Source organism: Schistocerca piceifrons, chromosome X (genome assembly GCF_021461385.2).
Source record: "Schistocerca piceifrons isolate TAMUIC-IGC-003096 chromosome X, iqSchPice1.1, whole genome shotgun sequence".
Classification (NCBI taxonomy): Eukaryota; Metazoa; Arthropoda; class Insecta; order Orthoptera; family Acrididae; genus Schistocerca; species Schistocerca piceifrons.
The window spans coordinates 709,534,089-709,556,406 of NC_060149.1; the positions used below are offsets into that span (position 1 = coordinate 709,534,089).

Consider the following 22,318-nt stretch of genomic DNA (forward strand, 5'->3'; position numbering starts at 1 on the left):
TAGTTCAAAAAAAAATGTTCAGATGTGTGTGAAATCATATGGGACTTAACTGCTAAGGTCATCAGTCCCTAAGCGTACACACTACTTAACATAAATTATCCTAAGGACAAACACACACACCCATGCCCGAGGGAAGACTCGAACCTCCGCCGGGACCAGCCGCGCAGTCCATGACTGCCAGGAGCTAGTTCCAATTGTAACCATTATCTAGTAGGAGCCAATATGAGACAGAGGCGTTCTATGGCTGCCAAAGGAAACAGTACCAGAGTGTAGCAATGGAATATAGATCAGCTAGAAAATAGGTCTACTGAGTTACAAACAAAAGATGGTGAATAACATATAGACAAAGGACGTAACTCTATGAAAAATGTCGTTTTGACAACAGTGCATGAAATACTGGGAGGAACAAGGATACTTAGAAATAAAGACTGGTGTGATGATTGTAGACAGGCAGTGCAACAAGAAAAGGAAGCAACACTGATGAATTATAGCGAAATACAAGATGAAATCAGGTATTATATGATGAAAAGACAGCAGAGGCAGCAAGGGTACGTAGGAGGGAAAAAAGTGAAATCATAATGAGAAAGATAGAGGAGATAGAAGAGCACTGCCGAAGGAATGAGAGCAGAAAATTTGAAAAGAAAATTAAAGAAGGTACTCATGAATATAGACCGAAAATAACAGCACGCAGCGACAAAGAGGGAAAATTGCTGACAGATAAACAAGAATTCTGGAGGGCAATCCTACCAGGAGTATGCAGCCACTCTATTACACTGCAGATCCAGAGACAGGAGAACTGCCGGCCGGGGTGGCCGAGCGGTTCTAGGCGCTACAGTCTGGAACCGCGCGACCGCTACGGTCGCAGGCTCGACTCCTGCCTCGGGCATGGATGTGTGTGATGTCCTTAGCTTAGTTAGGTTTAAGTAGTTCTAAGTTCTAGGGGACTGATGACCTCAGTAGTTAAGTCCCATAGTGCTCAGAGCCATTTTTTGAACAGGAGAACTCACATTAGAGGAAGTACAGTAAATAGTGCACTGTCTAAAAAAACTTAAAAGCACCAGGAACTGAAGGAATAATTGCAGAATGTTGAAAAATAGAGGAACTGGTCACATAAGCGAATCCACATATTTTTCAGATAGATATGGAGTCAAGAAAGAATCCCGGAGCAATGGACCTTGGGTGTAATCCAGCCGATACACAAAAACGATACAAGACTTGTTGATCGAATTACCGAACAATTACCGAATAAACCATTGAAAAGAAACACATTTTAATTTCTGTCCAGGAGGGTAAAATTTGTTATTACATACCACGGTTACGTTCCAACTTATAAACATTGTTCTGTGTGACTACCATCTGTATCCACAGCAGCCTGGAACCGCACTAGAGATTGCTCCACAGTTGCCAGAAAAAACAGTGGACCATGAAATGTTCAGCTATCGTGACACAGCTCGCACACTAGTTGAAGACCACACACTGCGTCCAGCATCATCAGCCATGGCAACTGTAGCTAGTTCAACAATGTGCTTTGCAAGTGGCCGTCGGCTTCACCAGAGAGCGATTCCCAAACCGCCAGTTAATTCGAACTTCCGAATCATGTTTTTCAACCACGATGCTGAAAGAGGACCTCTCCGTATTCCTTTAATGTGTCGATACTCGCGACCAACAGCAGCACTGTTGCTGTTGTTAGGATACCCCCATCCCCCAAGAGCCATTGACCTTGCAGACGGTGAAGTGGCTTGCGTGTCTCAGCCATACGGATAGCTGTACTGTAGGTGCAACCACACCGGATGGGTATTTGTTGAGAGGCCAGACAAACGTGTGCTTCCTGAAGAGAGGCAACAGCCTTTTTATCAGCTGCAGGGGCAACAATTTGGATGACTGACTGATCTGACCTTGAAACATAAACCAAAACTGCGTTGTTATGCTGGTAGAGCGAACGGCGTAAAGCAAGGGAAACAACAGCTCTAATTTTTCCCGATGGCATGCAGCTATACTCCATGGTTAATTGATTATTGCTTCCCCTTGGGTAAAATATTTCGGAATTAAATTATTCCCCCATTCGGATCTCCGAGAGGGAACTACTCTGGAGGAAGTCGTCATCATGAGAAACAGGAAAACAAGGATAATCAAATGTAGTCGAATTAAATCAGGTGATGCCAAGGGAATTAGGTTAGAAAACGAGACAATTAAAGTAGCAGATGAGTTTTGCTATTTGGACAGCAAAATAGCTGATGATGGCCTAATTAGATAGGATATAAAATGTAGACTGCCAATGGCAAGAAAAGCGTTTCTGAAGAAGAGAAATTTGTTAACATGGAATATAGATTTAAAGGTTAGGAAGTCTTTCTGGAAGTGTTTGTGTGGCGTATAGCCATGTATGGAAGTGAAACATGGACGATAAACACTGTAGGGGAAAGGAGAACAGAAGATTTCGAAATGTGGTGCTACACAAGAATGTTGAAGATTAGATGGGTAGATCACGTAACTAATGAAGAGGTACTGAGTAGAATTGTGGAGACAACAAATTTGTGGAACACCTTAATAAAAAGAAGGAATCGGTTGATACTATACATTATGAGAAATCAAAGGATCACCAATTTAATGACGGTTCAAATGGCTCTGAGAACTATGGGAGTTAACATCTGAGGTCATCGGTCCCCTAGAACTTAGAATTACTTAAACCTAACTAACCTAAGGACATCACACACATCCATGCCCGAGGCAGGATTCGAACCTGCGACCGTAGCGGTCGCGCGGTTCCAGACTGAAGCGCCTAGAACCGCTCGGCCACACATGCCGGCCACCAATTTAATACTGGAGGGAAATGTAAGGGGTAAAAATCGTAGAGGGAGACCAAGAGATGAGTTCATACAGTAAGCAGATACAGAAGGATGTAGGCTGCAGTAGTTATTCAGAAATGAAGAGGCTCACACGGGATAGAGTAGCACAGAGAGCTGCATCAAACCAGTCTTCGGACTAAAGATCACAACATTAGGATAAAGCAGCTTTACGAAAAAGCCCTGCTCATTTTTTCCAGACCCAAGTTGACTGTCGGCAACTTTAATACACACTGATGCTTAGGTTTCAACGCTAGGTCGCTGTACCAGTCCCATCGTCTACTGGCAAGTCATGGCATTAACCCTACTAAAGTACGCGTCATTTACGACGTCGGCAGAGTTTAGGTTCGTTCTGCGCATCTGACGTCACAAAACACAGTCAGCCAAAGAACAGAGAACGACGTTGCCAGAGCTCGACTGAAGTGCAGAGCATGGACGAGTGTTTTCAGCAACGAGTTAAAATTTCATAGAGTGGCTGAGATACTAGTTACAGCGCTCCTAGCGGCAACCAACGCTAACTCGGCCGCCATGTTCTCCTTAGTCAAAACATTAGGAAAGCGTTACTGTTGTTTGTGTTGGAAGTGTGTCAGCTGTTGTGATATTACTGCAATATTTAACTTTTCTAGTTGACTTTTTTGTTACAAAATATAAAGTCAACATGCCTGCAGTGTGTTCAGCGTTCAACTGCACAAATCGCAGCGATAAAACAACAAATATTTCATATTATGAGTAAGTATATTAGTACCGAAATACGACACACGTTTTTTAATGTTTATTAAAGAGTCATTTGCATTGGAACTGTAATTATGCTTAAGACAAATGCAGGAAGTAATTTATTTATCGTTGATTACAGATTTCCTTTAAAAGATAAGGAAATTACAAAAAGAACCGAGAAAACTGGTTTCCTACTACAGCCAGTTACCTCTGTTCAGCTCATTCTGAAGAGAAATATATGTACCACACAAATGTCCAGAGGCGCCTTTTGTCAAAACCAGTACCTACTTTCTTTAACTTTCCACCACATTTACAAAAGCAAGATAAAGTATTACGACCACAACCCAGAAAGCGATCTTTCGACAATTTGCAAGATAGTGCTGTTACAGTGACATCATTAGCACAAAGTAAGTCAATAATTTAATTTTACTCCGTGTTCTTATTACTTTGAAATACATAATTTCTATTATAATGTTATGGTGTAACTCTGTTATAAACTTATGATGTAACTACATTCTTTCAGTGCCTGTCGGACCCACATCTGTTTCTGCTGACCACAATTACTGTCTACCAAGCCCTAAGAAGTTGAGAACACAATATAACAGAGTACAAGCAGAGAATGTGCGACTAAAGAAGCGGATAAAGCAAATAAAGCAACTTAGTGTACGACACAAAAGAAGAATAGTGCAGTTACAGACTTTGGTTGCTGGTTTGAGAAGAAGGCTATGTAGTTCAGTTTCTGATATGTTAAACAGTGAACATGTAGTTGGTTTGTTGAAGGAGCTATTGGAACTTCAGTGCAGTGCTAAAGTATGCCATTATTCTCAGCAAATAAGGAAATTTGCCCTGACCCTACACTTTTATTCTGCCAAGGCATACAGCTACTTACGAAAATTTGTGAAATTACCCCACCCAAGAACGCTTCGACTTTGTTATTGAATTACTATGCTTGTGTTAACTACTTGTAACACATATTTCAAATAAATTCTCGTTCACAGTGTACTGGTTTTTGAGGCTTTGACTGTTTACTTTGAAATAGCGACAAAAATATCTTATTTCTGCGCCCGTTACTGTTTCTAATAGTTAACCACAGCATGTTTAGAAGTTTCACCGTAATATTCTGGTGGTACCTGCTCTAATTGCATTAATTTATGGGCAACAAGTAACGTTATAGTGGATGGACAGACTTATTTGAGTTGTCTTGTAGTGTTATCTACATAGAAAAGTTTAGCCATATTTCGACAAAAACATCCCTTTTTGCTGTCAGTGTACACTGAAATCACTGCTGTCTATTGCTTGTTTTAGAAAAAATAAAGCTAGTATGGGCTATTTCAAGTAAGTCAAACGCAGTTACAAGGGGGCGGGACACAGCAGACGAATGCCTTGACTAAAGAAAACATGGCGGCCAGAACTTCAATTTGCTTCAAACATGGCGGACCTATAGCCACTCTATGAAATTTTAACTCGTTGGTTTTCAGTTTCAGAAACGTTCAGTCATAAATAAAGTAATAGAACAAAATCAATGTCTTGATAGCAGACTTTCTATAAAGGAAAGTTTGGAAAAAGCATTCTTTATACCAACTGCTCCATATTCTATTAATTAATTAAACCAAACAAGCAATAAGCCTCCTAATTCAGGCGATAGCAAGGAAATTCATTCTCACCAACCGCTTTTTCGCAATAAAGAACAGCGGTAATTGTTTATTTCCTATTGTACCTCGACGAAACGTGAGTAATTCATAGTCACACCAACAGTGTTTGTCGCTATTTTGCGTCACTTTGTAAAGTTCTTGTCCACAATTTCTGTTGAACGACGAGCTGCGTTAGCATAACGGTTAAAGTGTTTAGCTGCTCGCTGGCACGGTAGCTCAGCGTGTTCGGTCAGAGGGTTAGCTGCCCTCTGTAATAAAAAAACTGAAAAAACTGAGTTAATCGATCAATAACGAACTTAAACGGATGTCTTACGACGTCCGCCCAGAGCAGATGCAACGAACAAAAGCGAACAAAATGATACTTAAAAAAAAAATAAAAAAAAGCTGCTAAGCAAAACGTTCCAAGTTCAAATCTTATTCGACGCTTAATATTTTCTTTATTTAAAAACAATATCGAAGTGACTTACTTCATGAATTATATTCCTTTGAATGTAATTTTTTGAAATTTCTAGTGGCAACTAAAATCGACCATACGGAAAGTATACGCTGTGGACTTTTACCTCTGCAAACTCTTCAAAATTTCGTGCAATGGTTTACTACATTTAATGCTGCACAACTGCGTTGAACATCGAAACAAAATTAAGTCATTTATGGGGGGAAGGTATCAGTCAAGGAGATGTGTAAAAATCAAACTTTGGGACAAATAGTTTTTGTGAAATCGAATGATAAGTGTGTCAAAGCAGTCGGAACACCAGGTGTCTGCACAGACGAGCAATGCAGTGATGACAAAATCGCGCACAGCGCGGAATGTGGGGAGCACGTCTCTGAAGCAGCGAAAGGGTTAATGCGGCCGTGGTGGCTTTACTTCATAAACTGCACGCTCCCCCCTAAACGTAAGTTTGCGAACTATACTTTACTATGACGCTTCTTCTCTTGGCGCGTGCAACTGGCAACGCAGGAATCTCCCGCGTCTGGGAGGGCATGCGCGAGCCGCCAAGATAAAAGAATTGAACTATAACCACGCAAATCTTGCAGCGCAGAGTCTGAACGTCATTCCTGTAAAGTTGTGTACCCACACGGTAAATAGTTTTCCGACTGTACTTGCTCAAGTAGCGAAAATTTAATTACAACCCCTTTGTAGTACAGTCTCTTAAGTATCGCCCCCATAGTGATCGTGAACACAATATTAGACTGTCTACAATGCGCAAAGAGGCGTTTAAGTAATTTTCTTATCGGATTCCGTACGTTAAGTAAAGAGAGACATGTTCTAATAGGTGATAGCGTCTGCCATGCACTTGAGAGCGGCAGAGGGTGGTACGCACCAGGGTGAGTTTGCTGCTGCTGAGGCGGCGGCTGCGGCGGCGGGTCCGGCTTGGGCCGCGGCTTGGCGTCGGGCTCGTGGTGGGAGCGCGAGGTGCCGGGCAGCCGGAAGGAGCCGCCGCGCGCCGCCTTCTGCTGCGCCTGCGCCTGTGCCTGCGCCAGCCGCTCTCGCATCTTGAGCTGCTTCTGGCGCGCCTCCCACACCTCCTCGCTGCTGAACAGCTCGTCGCTCAGTCGGATCATCAGCTCCACCGCGCGCGAATTCTGCGCCTGACACCCCACAACAGAAAGGCAGCTGAATACACCATATCGAGCGTCGTTACCCATGTGAGGCTTGTGAGGACCAATGTACCCCCTTCTTTTTAACTCTTTAGTGACAGCCGCAAAATACTAACACGAATTCTTTACAGACGAATGGAAAACTGATAGAAGCCGACCTCGGGAAAGATCAGTCTGGATTCCGTAGAAATGTTGGAACACGTGAGGCAATACTGACCTTACGACTTATCTTAGAAGAAAGATTAAGGAAAGGCAAACCTACATTTCTAGCATTTGTAGTCTTAGAGGAAGCTTTTGACAATGTTGACTGGAATACTCTCTTTCAAATTCTGATGGTGGCAGGGGTAAAATACAGGGAGCGAAAGGCTACTTACAATTTGTACATAAACCAGATGGCAGTTATAAGAGTCGAGGGGTATGAAAGGGAAGCAGTGGTAGGGAAGGGAGTGAGACAGGGTTGTAGCCTCTCCCCGGTGCTATTCAATCTGTATATTGAGCAAGCAGTAAAGGAAACAAAAGAAAATTTCGGAGTAGGTATTAAAATCCATGGAGAAGAAATAAAAACTTTGAGGTTCGCCGATGACATTGTAATTCTGTCAGAGACAGCAAAGGACTTGGAAGTGCAGTTGAACGGAATGGACAGTGTCTTGAAAGGAGGGTATAAGACGAACATCAACAAAAGCAAAACGAAGATAATTGAATGTAGTCGAATTAAGTCGGGTGATTCTGAGGGAATTAGATTAGGAAATGAGACACTTAAAGTAGTAAAGGAGTTTTGCTATTTGGGGAGCAAAATAACTGATGATGGTCGAAGTAGAGAGGATATAAAATGTAGACTGGCAATGGCAAGGAAAGTGTTTCTGAAGAAGAGAAATTTGTTAACATCGAGTATAGAGTTAAGTGTCAGGAAGTCGTTTCTGAAAGTATTTGTATGGAGTGTAGCCATGTATGGAAGTGAAACATGGACGATAAATAGTTTGGACAAGAAGAGTATAGAAGCTTTCGAAATATGGTGCTACAGAAGAATGCTGAAGATTAGATGGGTCGATCACGTAACTAATGAGGAGGTATTGAATAGAATTGGGGAGAAGAGGAGCTTGTGGCACAAGTTGACTAGAAGAAGGGATCGGTTGGTGGGACATGTTCTGAGACATCGAGGGATCACCAATTTAGTATTGGACGGCAGCATGGAGGGTAAAAATCGAAGAGGGAGACCGAGAGATGAATACACTAAGTAGATTCAGAAGGATTTAGGCTGCAGTAGGTACTGGGAGATGAAGAAACATGCACAGGATAGAGTAGCATGGAGAGCTGCATCAAACCAGTCTCAGGATTGAAGACCACAACAACAACAGTCTCATTATACACTGAAGTGCCAAAGAAACTGATATAGGTATGCTTATTCAAATACAGAGATGTGTAAACAGGGAGAATACGCCGCTGCGGTTGGCAACGCCTATATAGGACAACAAGTCTCTGGCGCAGTTGTTAGATAGGTTACTGATGCTACAATGGCATGATATCAAGATTTAAGTGGGTTTGAACGTGGTGCTATAGTCGGGGCACGAGCGGATGGGACACAGATTCTCCACGGTAGCGATAAAGCGGGTATTTTCCCCCTACGACCATTTCACGAGTATACCGTGAATATCAGATATCTGGCAAAACATCAAATCTCCAACATCGCTGCGGCCGGAAAAAAGCCTTGCAAGAACGGGACCAACGACGACTGAAGAGAATCCCTCAACGTGACAGAAGTGCAGCCCTTCCGCAAATTACTGCAGATTTCAATGCTGGGCGATCAGCAAGTGGAGCGTACGAACCTTTCAATGAAACATCACTGACACGGGCTTCCGGAGCCGAAGGTCCACTCGTGTACCCTTGACGACTGCAGGTCCCAAACGTAACGCCTCGCCTGGGTCCATCAACATCGACATTGGACTGCTGATGACTGGAAACATGTTGCCTGGTCGGAAGACTCTCGTTTCAAATTGTATCAAGCGGTTGGACGTGTACGGGTATGAAGACAGCCTCATTAATCAATGGACCCTTCATGTCAGCAGGGTAGCGTTCAAGCTGCTCTGTAATGCTGTGGGGCGTGTGCAGTTGGAGTGCTATGGGACCCCTCATACGTCTAGATACGACTCTGACAGGTGACTCGTAGGTAAGTATCCTGTCTGATCACCTGCAGCCATTCATGTCCATTGTGATTTCCGACGGACTTGGGCGGTTCCAGGAGGACAATGCGACACCCCACATGTCCAGAATTGCTACAGAATGGCTCCAGGAAGACTCTTCTTAGTTTAAACACTTCCAATGTTCAAATGAGTGTCAAATCTTATGGCACTTAACTGCTAAGGTCATCAGTCCCTAAGCTTACACACTACTTAACCTAAATTATCCTAAGGAGAAACACACACGCCCAAGCCCAAGGGAGGACTCGAAACTCCACCGGGACCAGCCGCACAGTCTATGACTGCAGCGCCTGAGACCGCTCGGCTAATCCCGCGCAGCTTGAACACTGCAGCTGGCCACCAAACTCCCCGGACATGAATATTATTGAGCATATCTGAGATGCATTGCAATGTGCTGTTCAGGAGAGATCTCCACCCCCTCGTACTCTTACGGATTTATGGACAGCCCTGCCGGATTCATGGTGTCAGTTCCCTCTAGATATTAGTGGAGTCCATGACACGTCGTGTTGCGACGCTTCTGTGTGCTCGCGGGGGCTCTACACGATATTAGGCAGGCGTACCAGTTTCTTTGGCTCTTCAGTGTAAAATGTAAACTTTCAATGTTGGAAATGTCTCAGCTAATAAAATTTTCTGGGCTATTATGGATTCCATATTTAAACCCAACCTTTCGCCCCCATCTACAGAGGATATTTCAAAGGAGGATCGTAGCTTTTTTGAATGTCCGATTGGCATCCTAGGTTACTACTGACTGCACCAAACTTTCGTTTACGAGTGCTTCCGCATACTGCATATAACTGACTATGCGTTACTGATCGCATAGGAAAAATCTCGGAAACACGGAACATCGCGGTAATATACAAACCCACCTGGAAGATAAAAGACCACCTAAAATTTCCCAAGAATGCTCGCCAACCGCTGCGAAAACCAGGGATTTATAGGATTCCGTGTAGTTGTGGGGAGGTGTACGTGGGTGCTACAAAAAGAACGGTCAAGAAACGACTAAGAGAGCACAAGGGCACTTGCAGAAGAGAAGAGTTTCACAGATCAGCTGTTGTGGAATGCTTTGCAGCCAGGAGACCGCCACATATACGTAGGTTGAAACGTAAATAGTGGTAACACTGCTGTGGAGACACCATGCAATGGAATCTACTATTGTCGCTGATAGCACACGTTGTTGACATACCTACCTTACCTACGGGCAAATGGACTCGCACGTCCTATGTCACCGGCGTGCGCACAATCGAGGGAAACACAGTTACTTGTGAGCGAGCTGTCTAACCTAACGGTGTCACTATGTTTTCGAAACAGGAACAACGGAGTTGGATCAAGATTGAATGTGCCAGCGGTCGTACAGCACAACAGTGTCATCAAGGTCTTCAAGAGGTATGTGGCGAATCGGCATTGCCGTACAGAACAGTGTCACATTGGGTAAAAGCCTTCAACGAAGGTCGGCGAACTGTGCCAGACATGCATCGGGCAGGTCGTCCTAGCGTCTCTTAAGAAGAAGTGCATGCTGTTGCCGGGTTAGTGGACAGTGATCGACGCCATACGATTCTCGAGCTCGCCTACGAAACCGGATTCGCGCATACGACTATGCTTCGCATCCTGAAGGAACGCCTGGGCATGCGAAAAATTGCATCACGATGGGTTCCGCATGACTTGACGTAAATGCAGAAATAGATGCGAAATACTGTACTATCCACAGGATAGTCATTATGACTTTGATTTGATTCCGAAGACGAAGGAACCACTTCGTGGCATTCGCTTCAGAACTGTTCCAGAGATTCGACAGGCAGTAGACAGCTCCATTCGCACCACCAAGAGATCAGGCTGTGCTAACGGTATACTACGCCTTCCACATCGCTGGCAACGAGTTCTACGCAACGCTAGTGACTACTTTGAAGGACAGTAACAGATGAAAACATGTAATTCTTTAGTATCGGTTGTGAATAAATAGTTGCCACTTTTTAAGTTCCAACCCCGTGATTTTCATAGGACTCAAGCACTGGCTGCCAGAAGCAGATACCATGAAAGGCTGTACTGAGAGGCCTTAAGAGATTGTAAAACACCCCAGGAATTTCAATAGGAAGGAGGAAGGGTGAAATTGGATGATATCCGGATTCTGGTGCTGAAGAAGATGTGCACCAGTCTTCTTCCATGGGGTGATAGCGACAGCCGACGGCGACAGTCGACAGCGGCCAATTGCGCTCGGATATTCAAAACATGTAAAGTCACTCCACTGCGTGGAAGCACGAGTAAACGGAATTTTGCTGCAGTCAGTAACGTTCAAGGGTGTGAATTTGGCACTCAAAGAAGCTATGACCCCCTTGAAAATGTTTGATTTAAATGTGTAATCGATTCGACCACGTCATATTATCCCGGAACATTTTATTAACTGTCCCTAGGCACAGTCACTGTGCTAGCTGGGTCGCTTTTAGCACTTTGCAATTCACGAGTGATTTCTTGCGCGGATTTCGTGCGATTTTTACAACCAATCTTCGCAAAACTTGACATTCCCTGTGCGTCAGCACGTGAGGTCTTCTTCGTCTAGGTTTAGGTGTGGTTATTCTTTCGCATTTCCAACTGACAATCGAACCACCAACAATCAATATGGGGACTTCAGAAGGATTGATACTGTCCCTGACGGATTTGTCACCCAGGTGACACGCAGTGATTGGTCCACGTTCGAAGTTCAGGAGCTCTTCCGTCCGATCCGTTTTGCCGTTACTGCTTGTCTATTAACAACAAAATAACTATCACCTCCTTTTATGTTGGCGGATCAGCCTCTCGTGACATCTAGTGGGCAGTTCCGCATTGAGTCCGGATACTTCTCATCAGACAACGTGTCTTAGAGGGAGAGTCAACAAAACACGTGGAAATAGTCTCCGACGTGCCCCAAGGAAGGGTGTTGGGACCCTTACTGTTCTTGTTGTAAAAGAATAAATAAATAAATAAATAAATAAAAAATAAAAAAGTTCAAATGTGTGTGATATCTTATGGGACTTAACTGCTAAGGTCATCAGTCCCTAACCTTACACACTACTTAACCTATATTATACTAAGGACCAAGCAACACATACACCCATGCCCGAGGGAGGACTCGAACCTCCGCCGGGACCAGCCACACAGTCCATGACTGCAGCGCACTAGACCGCTCGGCCAATCCCGCTCGGCGTTCTTGTTGTCCATTAATGACTTTGCAAATAATGTTAACAGTAACTTTAGATTTATGGCAGGTGGTGCATTTGTCTGTAATCAAGTACTGTCTGAAAAAATCTGCACAAATATTTAGCCAGTTCTTGATAACATTTCAAACTGGAGCGAAAATTGGCCACTTGCTTGAAATTTTAAAAAAATATGAAATTTTGTGCCTTACAAAATGAAAAATCTAGTATCCTTTGACTACAATATCAATGGTTCACAGTGAGAGTCGGTCGAGTCATACTAATACTAGGGTGTAACAATTTGTAAGGATATGAACTGGAGCGTTCACATAGGCTTAGTCGTAGGTACAGCAGATGACAACCTTGGTTCATTCTTAGAATACAAAAACATTGTAACAGTCGCCAAAGGAGATTTCATAGAAAACACTCATACGAGCCATAGTAGAATATTGCTCAAATGTATGGGACCGGTCGCAAATGTAACTTACAGTGCACATTGAATGTAAAGAAAGAAGGGCAGCACGAATGGTCTCAGGTTAATCACAATCATGAAAGAGTGCGGCGGAGATGTTGAAAGAACTGAGCTGATAGACGATTAAATATACAGGTTGTCTCAAAAAATCTTGCCACAGACTTCGAGGGGATGGAGACAGTGTCTTGAGGGACAAATTGAGGATAGGAATGGAAGTCCGGAAACATCATCCAACAACGCTACGGAGTGTCGAAGTTATTGGCATCGGCACCTTCCACTAGACCACCTCTTCCACAGAAAACATGAGTTTGTACGTTGACTGACCGTAGGCGGAACGTCTTGCAAAGTTGCTTGTTATTCCTTGATCGCGACTGATTGCCACGGTCACCAGTGGAGAAGACGGAGCTAGCTGCTGCCTAGACAGGCCAGGTCTCGGATGAAAGCGACGCTCTGTTGCCTCGGTGGATGACGTTTTCGAACAATGGTTTCCATCCGCTGTATAATTTTCTCCTGGAACCCTCTAAAATCTCCCTTTCTTCGGTATTCAGGAGAAAAATAAACCGCAGATGGAAACCCGTGTCCGTAACCGTCATCCAACAAGGCATCACATTCATAAGAGACAAGGCCTGTCTACGTAGGAGCTAGCTCCATCTTCTCCCCTGGCGACTGTGTCAATCAGTCGCAGTCACTGACTAACAAACGACATTGCGAGACGTACCGCCAATGATCTGTCAACGTATGAAGCCACGTTAAGTGCCGAAGGGGTGGCCTATTCTCAAGCGCCGGAGCTGTAAAATGTTTCGAATGGCTCTAAGCACTATGGGACTTAACATTTGTGGTCATCAGTCCCCTAGAACTTAGAACTACTTAAACCTAACTAACCTAAGGACATCACACACATCCATGCCCGAGGCAGGATTCGAACCTGCGACCGTAGCAGTCCCCCGGTTCCAGACTGAGCGTCTAGAACCGCTAGACCACCGCGGCCGGCGCCGGAGCTTTAACTTCGACGCTCTGTAGCGTCGTTAGATGACGTCTTCTAATAATTGTTCCTATTCTCGATTTGTTCCTCAAGACATCCTCTGAACCTCTCTAAATTAGTCGCAACATTTCTGGAACACTTTGAAGACGCAAAATATTCTGTGAAAACCTAAATAGAATGGTTCTAGAGGCAACTTTAAGTGACGAATCTAGGAGTATACTACAAACCGGTACATATTGCTCCCACAGAGAACGCAAAGACAAGATTACACTTGTTACAACGTACAAAGAGGGCTTTAAGCAATCATTTTTCCCGCAATCTATACATGAAATAAACGGGATAAACCTTAATAACTGATATTGTTGAAAGTAGCACCCGCGATGCACTTCACAGTGGTTTGCAGAATATAGCTGTAGATGTAGACAGCAGGAAACGAAGTGTCTTACAAGGTGGCGAGCACTACCACGAAAGTCAAATTCATTTCCAACGACATACTCTGAAAAATATGAAAAGAGATTTAAATCACTGTTTCACTGAGATGGTTAGTGCAATATCGATAATGAAACCCGTTTTCTCTTATTTACAACAGATAACTGGGCTCAGTTTATGGATATTTGGGCCAAACTGATCGTTCCATTAAACTCTGCTGTGGATTATACCACACACATGTTAAATATATAGAGTTTAAACCATTATGCGATCAATATTATGAAGGTATTATTTTAGAAGACAGCTTACAACTGTTTAATCAAGTTCAGGATGAGCAGAAAGATTTCATAAATAGTTTACTTGTAAGTATTGTTTCGAATATCGGTGGTACGTATTTTGTCTCGATACATCGTACGTAGCAATAACAACGGCGTTTTCAGAGATTAAAAGTACAATTACAGTGCATGCTGCTCAGGCTATAGTGTGTTTTGACGCAAAGATGTTACATCACTTATCACACCATACAATTTGGTAATAGCAGCTCAAAGATTGCGTTGGAGTTAAAGTGATAAAATTGCAATCTGCGGGTATCGCGTTATATCACTTACAAAAACTTTAATTGGTTGTAAACAATGAGTTATTAGTTTATTAGAACAACATCAAATATGGCGTTCAGACTATTCATATTATTGTATACACACAGGGCTTTTCCGTACGAGCGTGCAAAAATTCGAGAGGATATACAGATGCACCACTGAACAACTCGAGTTTCAAATGGTTCAAATGGCTCTGAGCACTATGCGACTTAACTTCTGGGGTCATCAGTCTTCTAGAACTTAGAACTAATTAAACCTAACTAACCTAAGGACATCACACACATCCATGCCCGAGGCAGGATTCGAACCTGTGACCGTAGCGGTCGCTCGGCTCCAGACTGTAGCGCCTAGAACCGCACGGACAACTCGAGGAAGTGACCCTCGGGTCGGAGAAGCCAGCATAAGGAGATATGAAAATAAACTTGTCTACCGCTTTGTCTAGAATTACTGTTTTCCAGCTGATGTACAACTAACACACTTACAAGTATACACGTACTGTGTTGTTTATTCACGTATACATTCTTTATTTCCGCCAAGGAAACAAAGATGACAATCTCATTATACTGTATCTTCTACCTAGCCGTCTGAGTGGCCACCCTTGGCTGTTCGTGAGAGGATGTGGTTACAACATTGTGCACCGCCTCACTTCAGTACGGATATCGTGGTCGCTGGATTTGAAGGGGATGTCCTATTCAGTGGCCTGCGAGGTCACATGACCTGAATCCACCTGATTTTATCCTATGGGTATAGGTAAAGTCACTTGTGTATGAGAACCTAGTGGATACGGAGATGGAATTAATTGCCAGAATTGTAGCTACCTCTGATGTTATTCGAAACACACCAGGGATATTTGTCAGTGTGCGTCAGAATCATGTTAGACAATATCCTGCTTGCAATGAGATTGATGGCCATCAGTTACAGCACATTTTGTAATATACAGTACAAATAGTTCGTAGTGACAGACGCTAAATCATCGAGTAGAACAGCTGTGATGTCTGGCGTTCCGTAAGGTAGTGTCATAGGCCCTCTGCTGTTCCTGATTTACATAAGTGAGCTAGGTGATAATCTGAGCAGTCCCCTTACATTGTTTGCAGATGACGCTGTAATTACAGTCTAGTAAAATCATCAGACAATCAATTCCAATTAGAAAAGATCTAGAGAGAATTTTTTTATTGTGCGAAAAGTGGCAATTAACACTAAACAAAGGAAAGTGCGAGGTCATCTACATGGGTACTAAAAGAAATCCGATAAATTTTGGGTATACGATAAATCACACAAATCTAAGGGCTACCAATTCGACTAAATACCTAGGAATTACAATTACGAGCAACTTAAACTGGAAAGACCACATACATAATATTCTGGGGAAGGCGAAACAAAGACTTCGCTTTGTTGGCATAACACTTAGAAGATGCGACAAACCCACTAAAAAGACAGCCTACATTACACTTGTCCGTTCTCCGCTGGAATATTGCTGCGCGGTATGGGATCCTTACCAGGTAGGATTGACGGAGGACATCGAGAAAGTGCAAAGAAGGGCAGCTCGTTTCGTGTTATCGCGCAAAAGGGGTGAGAGTGTCACTGATGGGATACGCGAGTTGTGGTGGCAGTCATTGAAACAAAGGCGGTTTTCTTTGCAGCGAGATCTATTTACGAAATTTCAATCACCAACTTTCTCTTCCGAATGCGTAAATTTTTTGTTGACACCCACCTACGTAGGGAGAAATGATCATCATAATAAAATAAGAGAAATCAGAGCTCGAACGAAAAGATTTAAGTGTTCCTTTCTCCCACGCGCCATTCGAGAGTGGAATGGTAGAGAAGTAGTATCAAAATGGTTCGATGAACCCTCTGCCAGGCACTTAAGTGTGAATTGCAGAGTAACCATGTAGATGTAGACGTAGATGTAGTACGTTCGTTGTGTCAGTGATACTATTTGAAGTTAACTGTAACTACACGACTGGCCATTAAAATTGTTACACCACGAAGCGAAATTTAACCGACAGCAAGAAGATGATGTGATATGCAAATGATTAGCTTTTCAGAGCATTCACACAAGGTTGGCGCCGGTGGCGACACCTGCAACGTGCTGACATGAGGAAAGTTTCCAACCGATTTCTCATACACGAACAGCAGTTGACCGGCGTTGCCTGGTGAAACGCTGTTGTGATGCCTCGTGTAAGGAGGAGAAATGCGTACCATCACGTTTCCGACTTCGATAAAGGTCGGATTGTAGCCTGTCGCGATAGCGGTTTATCGTATCGCGACATTGCTGCACGCGTTGGTCGAGATCCAATGACTGTTGGTAGAATATGGAATCGGTGGGTTCAGGAGAGTAATACCGAACGCCGTGCTGGGTCCCAACGGCCTCGTATCACTAGCAGTCGAGATGACAGGCATCTTCTCCGCATGGCTGTAACGGATCGTGCAGCCACGTCTCGATCCCTGAGTCAACAGATGGGGACATTTGCAAGACAACAACCATCTGCACGAACAGTTCGACGACGTTTGCAGCAGCATGGACTATCAGCTCGGAGACCAGGGCTACGGTTACCCTTGACGCTGCATCACAGACAGAAGCACCTGCGATGGTGTACTCAACGACGAACCTGGGTGCACGAATGGCAAAACGTCATTTTTTCGGATCAGCATCATGATGGCCGCATTCGTGTTTGGCGACATCCTGGTGAACGCACATTGGAAGCGTGTATTCGTCATCGTCATACTGGCTATCACCCGGAATGATGGTATGGGGTGCCATTGGTTACGCGTCTCGGTCACCTCTTGTTCGCATTGACGGCACTTTGAACAGTGTACGTTACGTTTCAGATGTGTTACGACCCGTGGCTCTACCCTTAATTCGATCCCTGCGAAACTCTACATTTCAGCAAGATAATGCACGACCGCAAGTTGCAGGTCCTGTACGGGCCTTTCTGCCCTGGCCACCACGTTCTCCAGATCTCTCACCAATTGAAAACGTCTGGTCAATGGTGGCCGAGCAACTGGCTCGTCACAATACGCCAGTCAGTACTCTAGATGAACTGTGGTATCGTGTTGAAGCTGCATGGGCTGCTGTACCTGTACACGCCATCCTAGCTCTGTTTGACTCAATGCCCAAGCGTATCAAGGCCGTTATTACGGCCAGAGGTGGTTGTTCTAGGACCTTATTTCTCAGGATCTATACACCCAAATTGCGTGAAAATGTAATCACATGTCAGTTCTAGTATAATATATTTGTCCAATGAATACCCGTTTATCATCTGCGTTTCTTCTTGGTGTAGCAATTTTAATGGCCAGTAGTGTAAATAATGGAAATAAAAAAGTACATAGTAACACGATTTTAGTCCTGTAATCTCCTTAAGCTGGCTTCTCAGACCCCAGGTTTCATACGTCAAATTGTTCAGTATCCACTGTCCTGTCAAATTTTTGCACACTCTTACGGAAACATCCTGTAAATGTATATAGCTTCCAACGGACGCTGGAGGAAGACAAGGAGAAACAGACTCTACTCAATTCTCTAGTACAAATAAGGCCAGTTTGACCATAAACTTAATCTTCGATTGATAATAGTTTTTAGATTTTTAGCAGTTCCGCAACCTTAGGTGTTAAATACGATTTCAACTAATGATTTCCACAGCTGCAGAAACACAACGTCTCTTGGACAAAATATTTATGCATTGCTGTCTGATGAAAAGACCAAACTGGCTCAGAAGGTGCGGGATGTTTTTAAACCTCTTCCCATCTGGCCAATGGGCTTTTCTTATATGGGAAATTTGTAAACTTCGTCGCTTAAGACTTTTGTAGAGAAAATTAAATTAGTTCCCCCACGATGAACGTTAAAAGAAATTTCCTTAACAGTACCGAACAGCAATTTGTGAATCGGTTAGCAGATGCGTTTTACCTCATTTCGCTGGTTTAAAGGGAATATGCTGGCTGACAGAAAACTCCCAGAAGGAAAGACGAAACAAAATAAAACATCTCATGTTCAGCCGGTACGCTTTTTTTTATTACAAAATCGGGTGGAACGTACAATGAAGTTGGCAGTACGAGCACACGGCTGGTGTCAGTGTATATTTTGCAGTACCTGGGACCTGAACTGATGCTGTGTCGGTATAGGTCAGGTATACGCAGAAAAAAAGGTTCAAATGTGTGTGAAATCTTATGGGACTTAACTGCTAAGGTCATCAGTTCCTAAGCTTACACACTACTTAACCTAAATTATCCTAAGGACAAACACACGCACCCATGCCCGAGGGAGGACTCGAACCTCCACCGGGACCAGCCGCACTACGCAGAACTACTCCGCCTCCATAGCTGAGTGGTCAGCGTGGCTGGCTGCTATGTGGAGGAGAATGGTTCGAATCCTGGTATGCCAGAGATGTTATCCTGGTGGGAGGACGGGAAGAAGGGGCACTCAGGCTCGTGCGGGGTGGGCTGATCCCATACTCCTCCATACCGTATCCAACGACGCCAATGGTAGAGGATGACATACCGGTCGGTGGTACCAGTTGGCCTGCCGGGGTCTATGAGTGGAGTTTTAGGGTACGGAGGGAAGTGGAATCCACGACACTGTTAAATTCTGCAGTCGTAAGCATTTCTTGCCCTCGAAATTACTGCTACAGTGCAGTTATGTAGCAGAATAAGGCAACTGGGTATTTTCCGGCGACAAGGAGCATTACGTACCACAATCCTCGGTAAATCAGTTCACTGAAACTGGTATTCCACAGACGTAGAATGTTTGGTGGGCGAATAAATGTGAGGTCGATGAATCGGTCGTGAAGTTTTTAACTGAGAAATATTTTTATACGTCGTTGAAGAGGGATCTAAATTGAAACTAATTCCGCTGAAACCTCGCCCAAGTCGAACAAGTTATCTGTAAAGAATGACCATGACGGTTAACATAGGTAATTTACATCTTCCGGCTTTTGAATTATCATATACCGTCTGTCTGAGCTTTTTACGAGCGTCTTTGCTAAGCAGAAATAAATGAAGTAATTCAACGTGATTTCTGTTATCAAGTAACGAGTTCATAAAAAAATTTAGTTCGATTGTAATCAACGAGCCTTTGGAGATGTCCAATATTAACGCCAAAAGTATTTCCTGAATATGGGAACAACCAAATAATTACCTATTATTGAGAAACTGCTTCCAATAATGACCAAATTGCATTAAATGCTTCCTGCAGGCACAACAGTAGCAGCGGGTGAATGCAGGAAATAATAGAAATAACGATAATATAATTGAATTACCTGATAACTTCATACTCTGTATTAGCAATTCGCGGACTAAGAAATTTGTTGAGACCCTGAAAACTTCCAAACGAATTCGAATCGGGGTATTGATGGCAAGAAGCGCTTTTACATCCCACTGCGATTAGCGTAGTTTTCGTTGTAGGTGCTCGCTGATAATTGACCAGTTAATTTAGAGCCGGTTTCTCTTCACCATGTCAATAGTGTAAGCTCTTTTTGATGCTAGAGTCTTAAATTAACCGTATTCAATTAGCAATTAAACCCGCATATGAACTGCTTTTTGTGGTGACTTCAGTATAATACAAACTCTCATTGAATTACAGAATTACCTGAGGTATTAGTCATGTCAGAAGTGCGCACTGAGTAACCAAGCTGTTGGTGAAGGGCGATGTGGTCGAAGAAGATTACAGCAGAGCCAGGATATGAATGTATTGAACAGGCAGGAATCCACCCTGAGGAAGTCAGAACTCTCGTGGAGTGCGGTGTGCCTTCCGTTGCAACACAATCATGACACTGCCTCAGTGGTCTGGTTGATTGATACGAGTTTCGTATGTGCATGGTACAGGTTCGATTCTCACGTGAGGCGACCGTTTTCAAAAGACACGAACACAACTCCTTCACCTCTGGTAACACCAAGTGAAGAAAATCAGGTTGCATCGTGTTTCAGAATCCACAATAAACATGACATCCGTTCACTGGACTGTGAATTAAATTCAGATCGCCTCTCCAGACGATACAGTTCCATAATTTTGTTGTTTTCCCCAAGATTGAAAGCGCCGCTAGATGTCCATGAAAGGCACGTACCTGGGTTCGATCCTGACCCGTCGCGAAAATATTTATCATGCTATTTCAAGCCCTAGCCTGTGTATACCGCACTACTTGTGAAAAAAAATCATTTTCAAGTCTTTTCGTGTGTTGTAAACAATAACGATACGTGCTGGTTTCAACTCCCAGCCAGACAGTGATCTTTTCGTCACATCACTTCAAGTTCAAAACGGCATTCCTAGCTACTGGCGAAAAAGAATTCTCTACTTAATGTCCCTTCGGAGTCAGCATAGAACTTTCTACCGTAACATGCCACTCCTAGCTGCCGAAGAAAAAGAATTCTATAATTACCGTGCGTTCGTGGTGATGTGTGTGGGGTTGGACATCCATTCAGCACAAAATTTTTCGCACGTTATTTCTGGTCAAATATGCGCACATACAGGTACAGGTGAAAAAAACTGTTCGTAGGACGAAAGGTACCGAGTTCAAATACCGGAGAGGGAATAGAAAAATGTTTCGTCAGTTCAAATTCAAACATGTCGCAACTGGTGAAAATATACCAAACGTCTGATTGTGCTTATATAATAATCCAATTATGTGATGTGCTCGATCCCCCGACAGTCATAAAAATTTACATCACTGAATTCCAATTATAAACACACTTTTTATTTGCGAATGAAAATATATTAAAAATCTTTTGTGGTTAGTTAAGTTAAGAGGGACAATAGGCGCTTGATAGGATTTTGGGGCAGAAGAAAATTCGTCATTTACTTTCAAGTTCTGACTTATTAACTGATATTGGTGAAAAGTTTGATGTTTCACATGTCTTTATGCCTAGTCAGCAATGAAAATCGGTGCCTTGATCGATTATCGGTTAGGCACGAAATTTTGGTTTCTTGGCAGTTGCGTCTGAATCCAGATTGAGAACGAAACAGTTCGTTTTCTCACACAAATTTCAAACATATGCATATGAGTACCTTAAGACTTTTAGTGTCACTTGGTGCTAGATAACAAGGGCAATAACGGAATTTGAAACTGCACATAGACATGTCATGATTATAGCGCATTACTAGAAATAGGTTTTTCATGTTGCGGATTCTATACGGCGCTTGCTGATGTTAATCATGTTTTTTTTTCACTGATTAGTTTTTTAACCAGTTTATCAAAAACCTGTCGCCAAGTAAACATCGGTTGATAGGTGCAACTTCCTAGCAGATTAAAACTGTGTGCCGGAACGAGACTCGAACTGGGGGCTTTGCCTCTCGCGGGCAAGTGCTCTACCAACTGAGCTACCCAAGCACGACTAACGCCCCGTCCTCACAGCTTTACTTCTGCCAGTACCTCGCCTCTGGTTAATAGATGGTCGCAGAGACTTAAGAGAGCAAAAATATTTTGAATTGGTTCAAATGGTTCTAAGTGCTATGGGACTAGTCCCGTAGACTTAGAACTACTTGTCTTACAGCGAACTAACCTAAGGATATCACACACATCCATGACCGAGGCAGGATTCGAACCTGCAACCGTAGCAGCAGCGCAATTCCGGACTGAAGCGCCTAGAACCGCTCGGCCACAGTGGCCGGCTATTTGGAATTTTCATAGATCTATATAAGTCTAAGTATTCTTTATTTTTTTCATAAAAATATTTAGTTTCAACCGAGAAT

The 22,318-nt window shown here is 43.4% G+C and overlaps 1 protein-coding gene across 1 annotated transcript in view; it reads right to left on the reverse strand.

The window, feature by feature from the left end:
• LOC124722659 (rho GTPase-activating protein 45-like) overlaps nt 1–22,318 on the reverse strand; it is a 699,512-nt gene that overhangs the window by 70,803 nt on the left and 606,391 nt on the right. Inside the window, exon 17 of the mRNA XM_047247804.1 lies at nt 6,579–6,796. Within this exon, the coding sequence (XP_047103760.1) occupies nt 6,579–6,796 (218 nt within the window). The remainder of the gene's footprint in view (nt 1–6,578; nt 6,797–22,318) is intronic.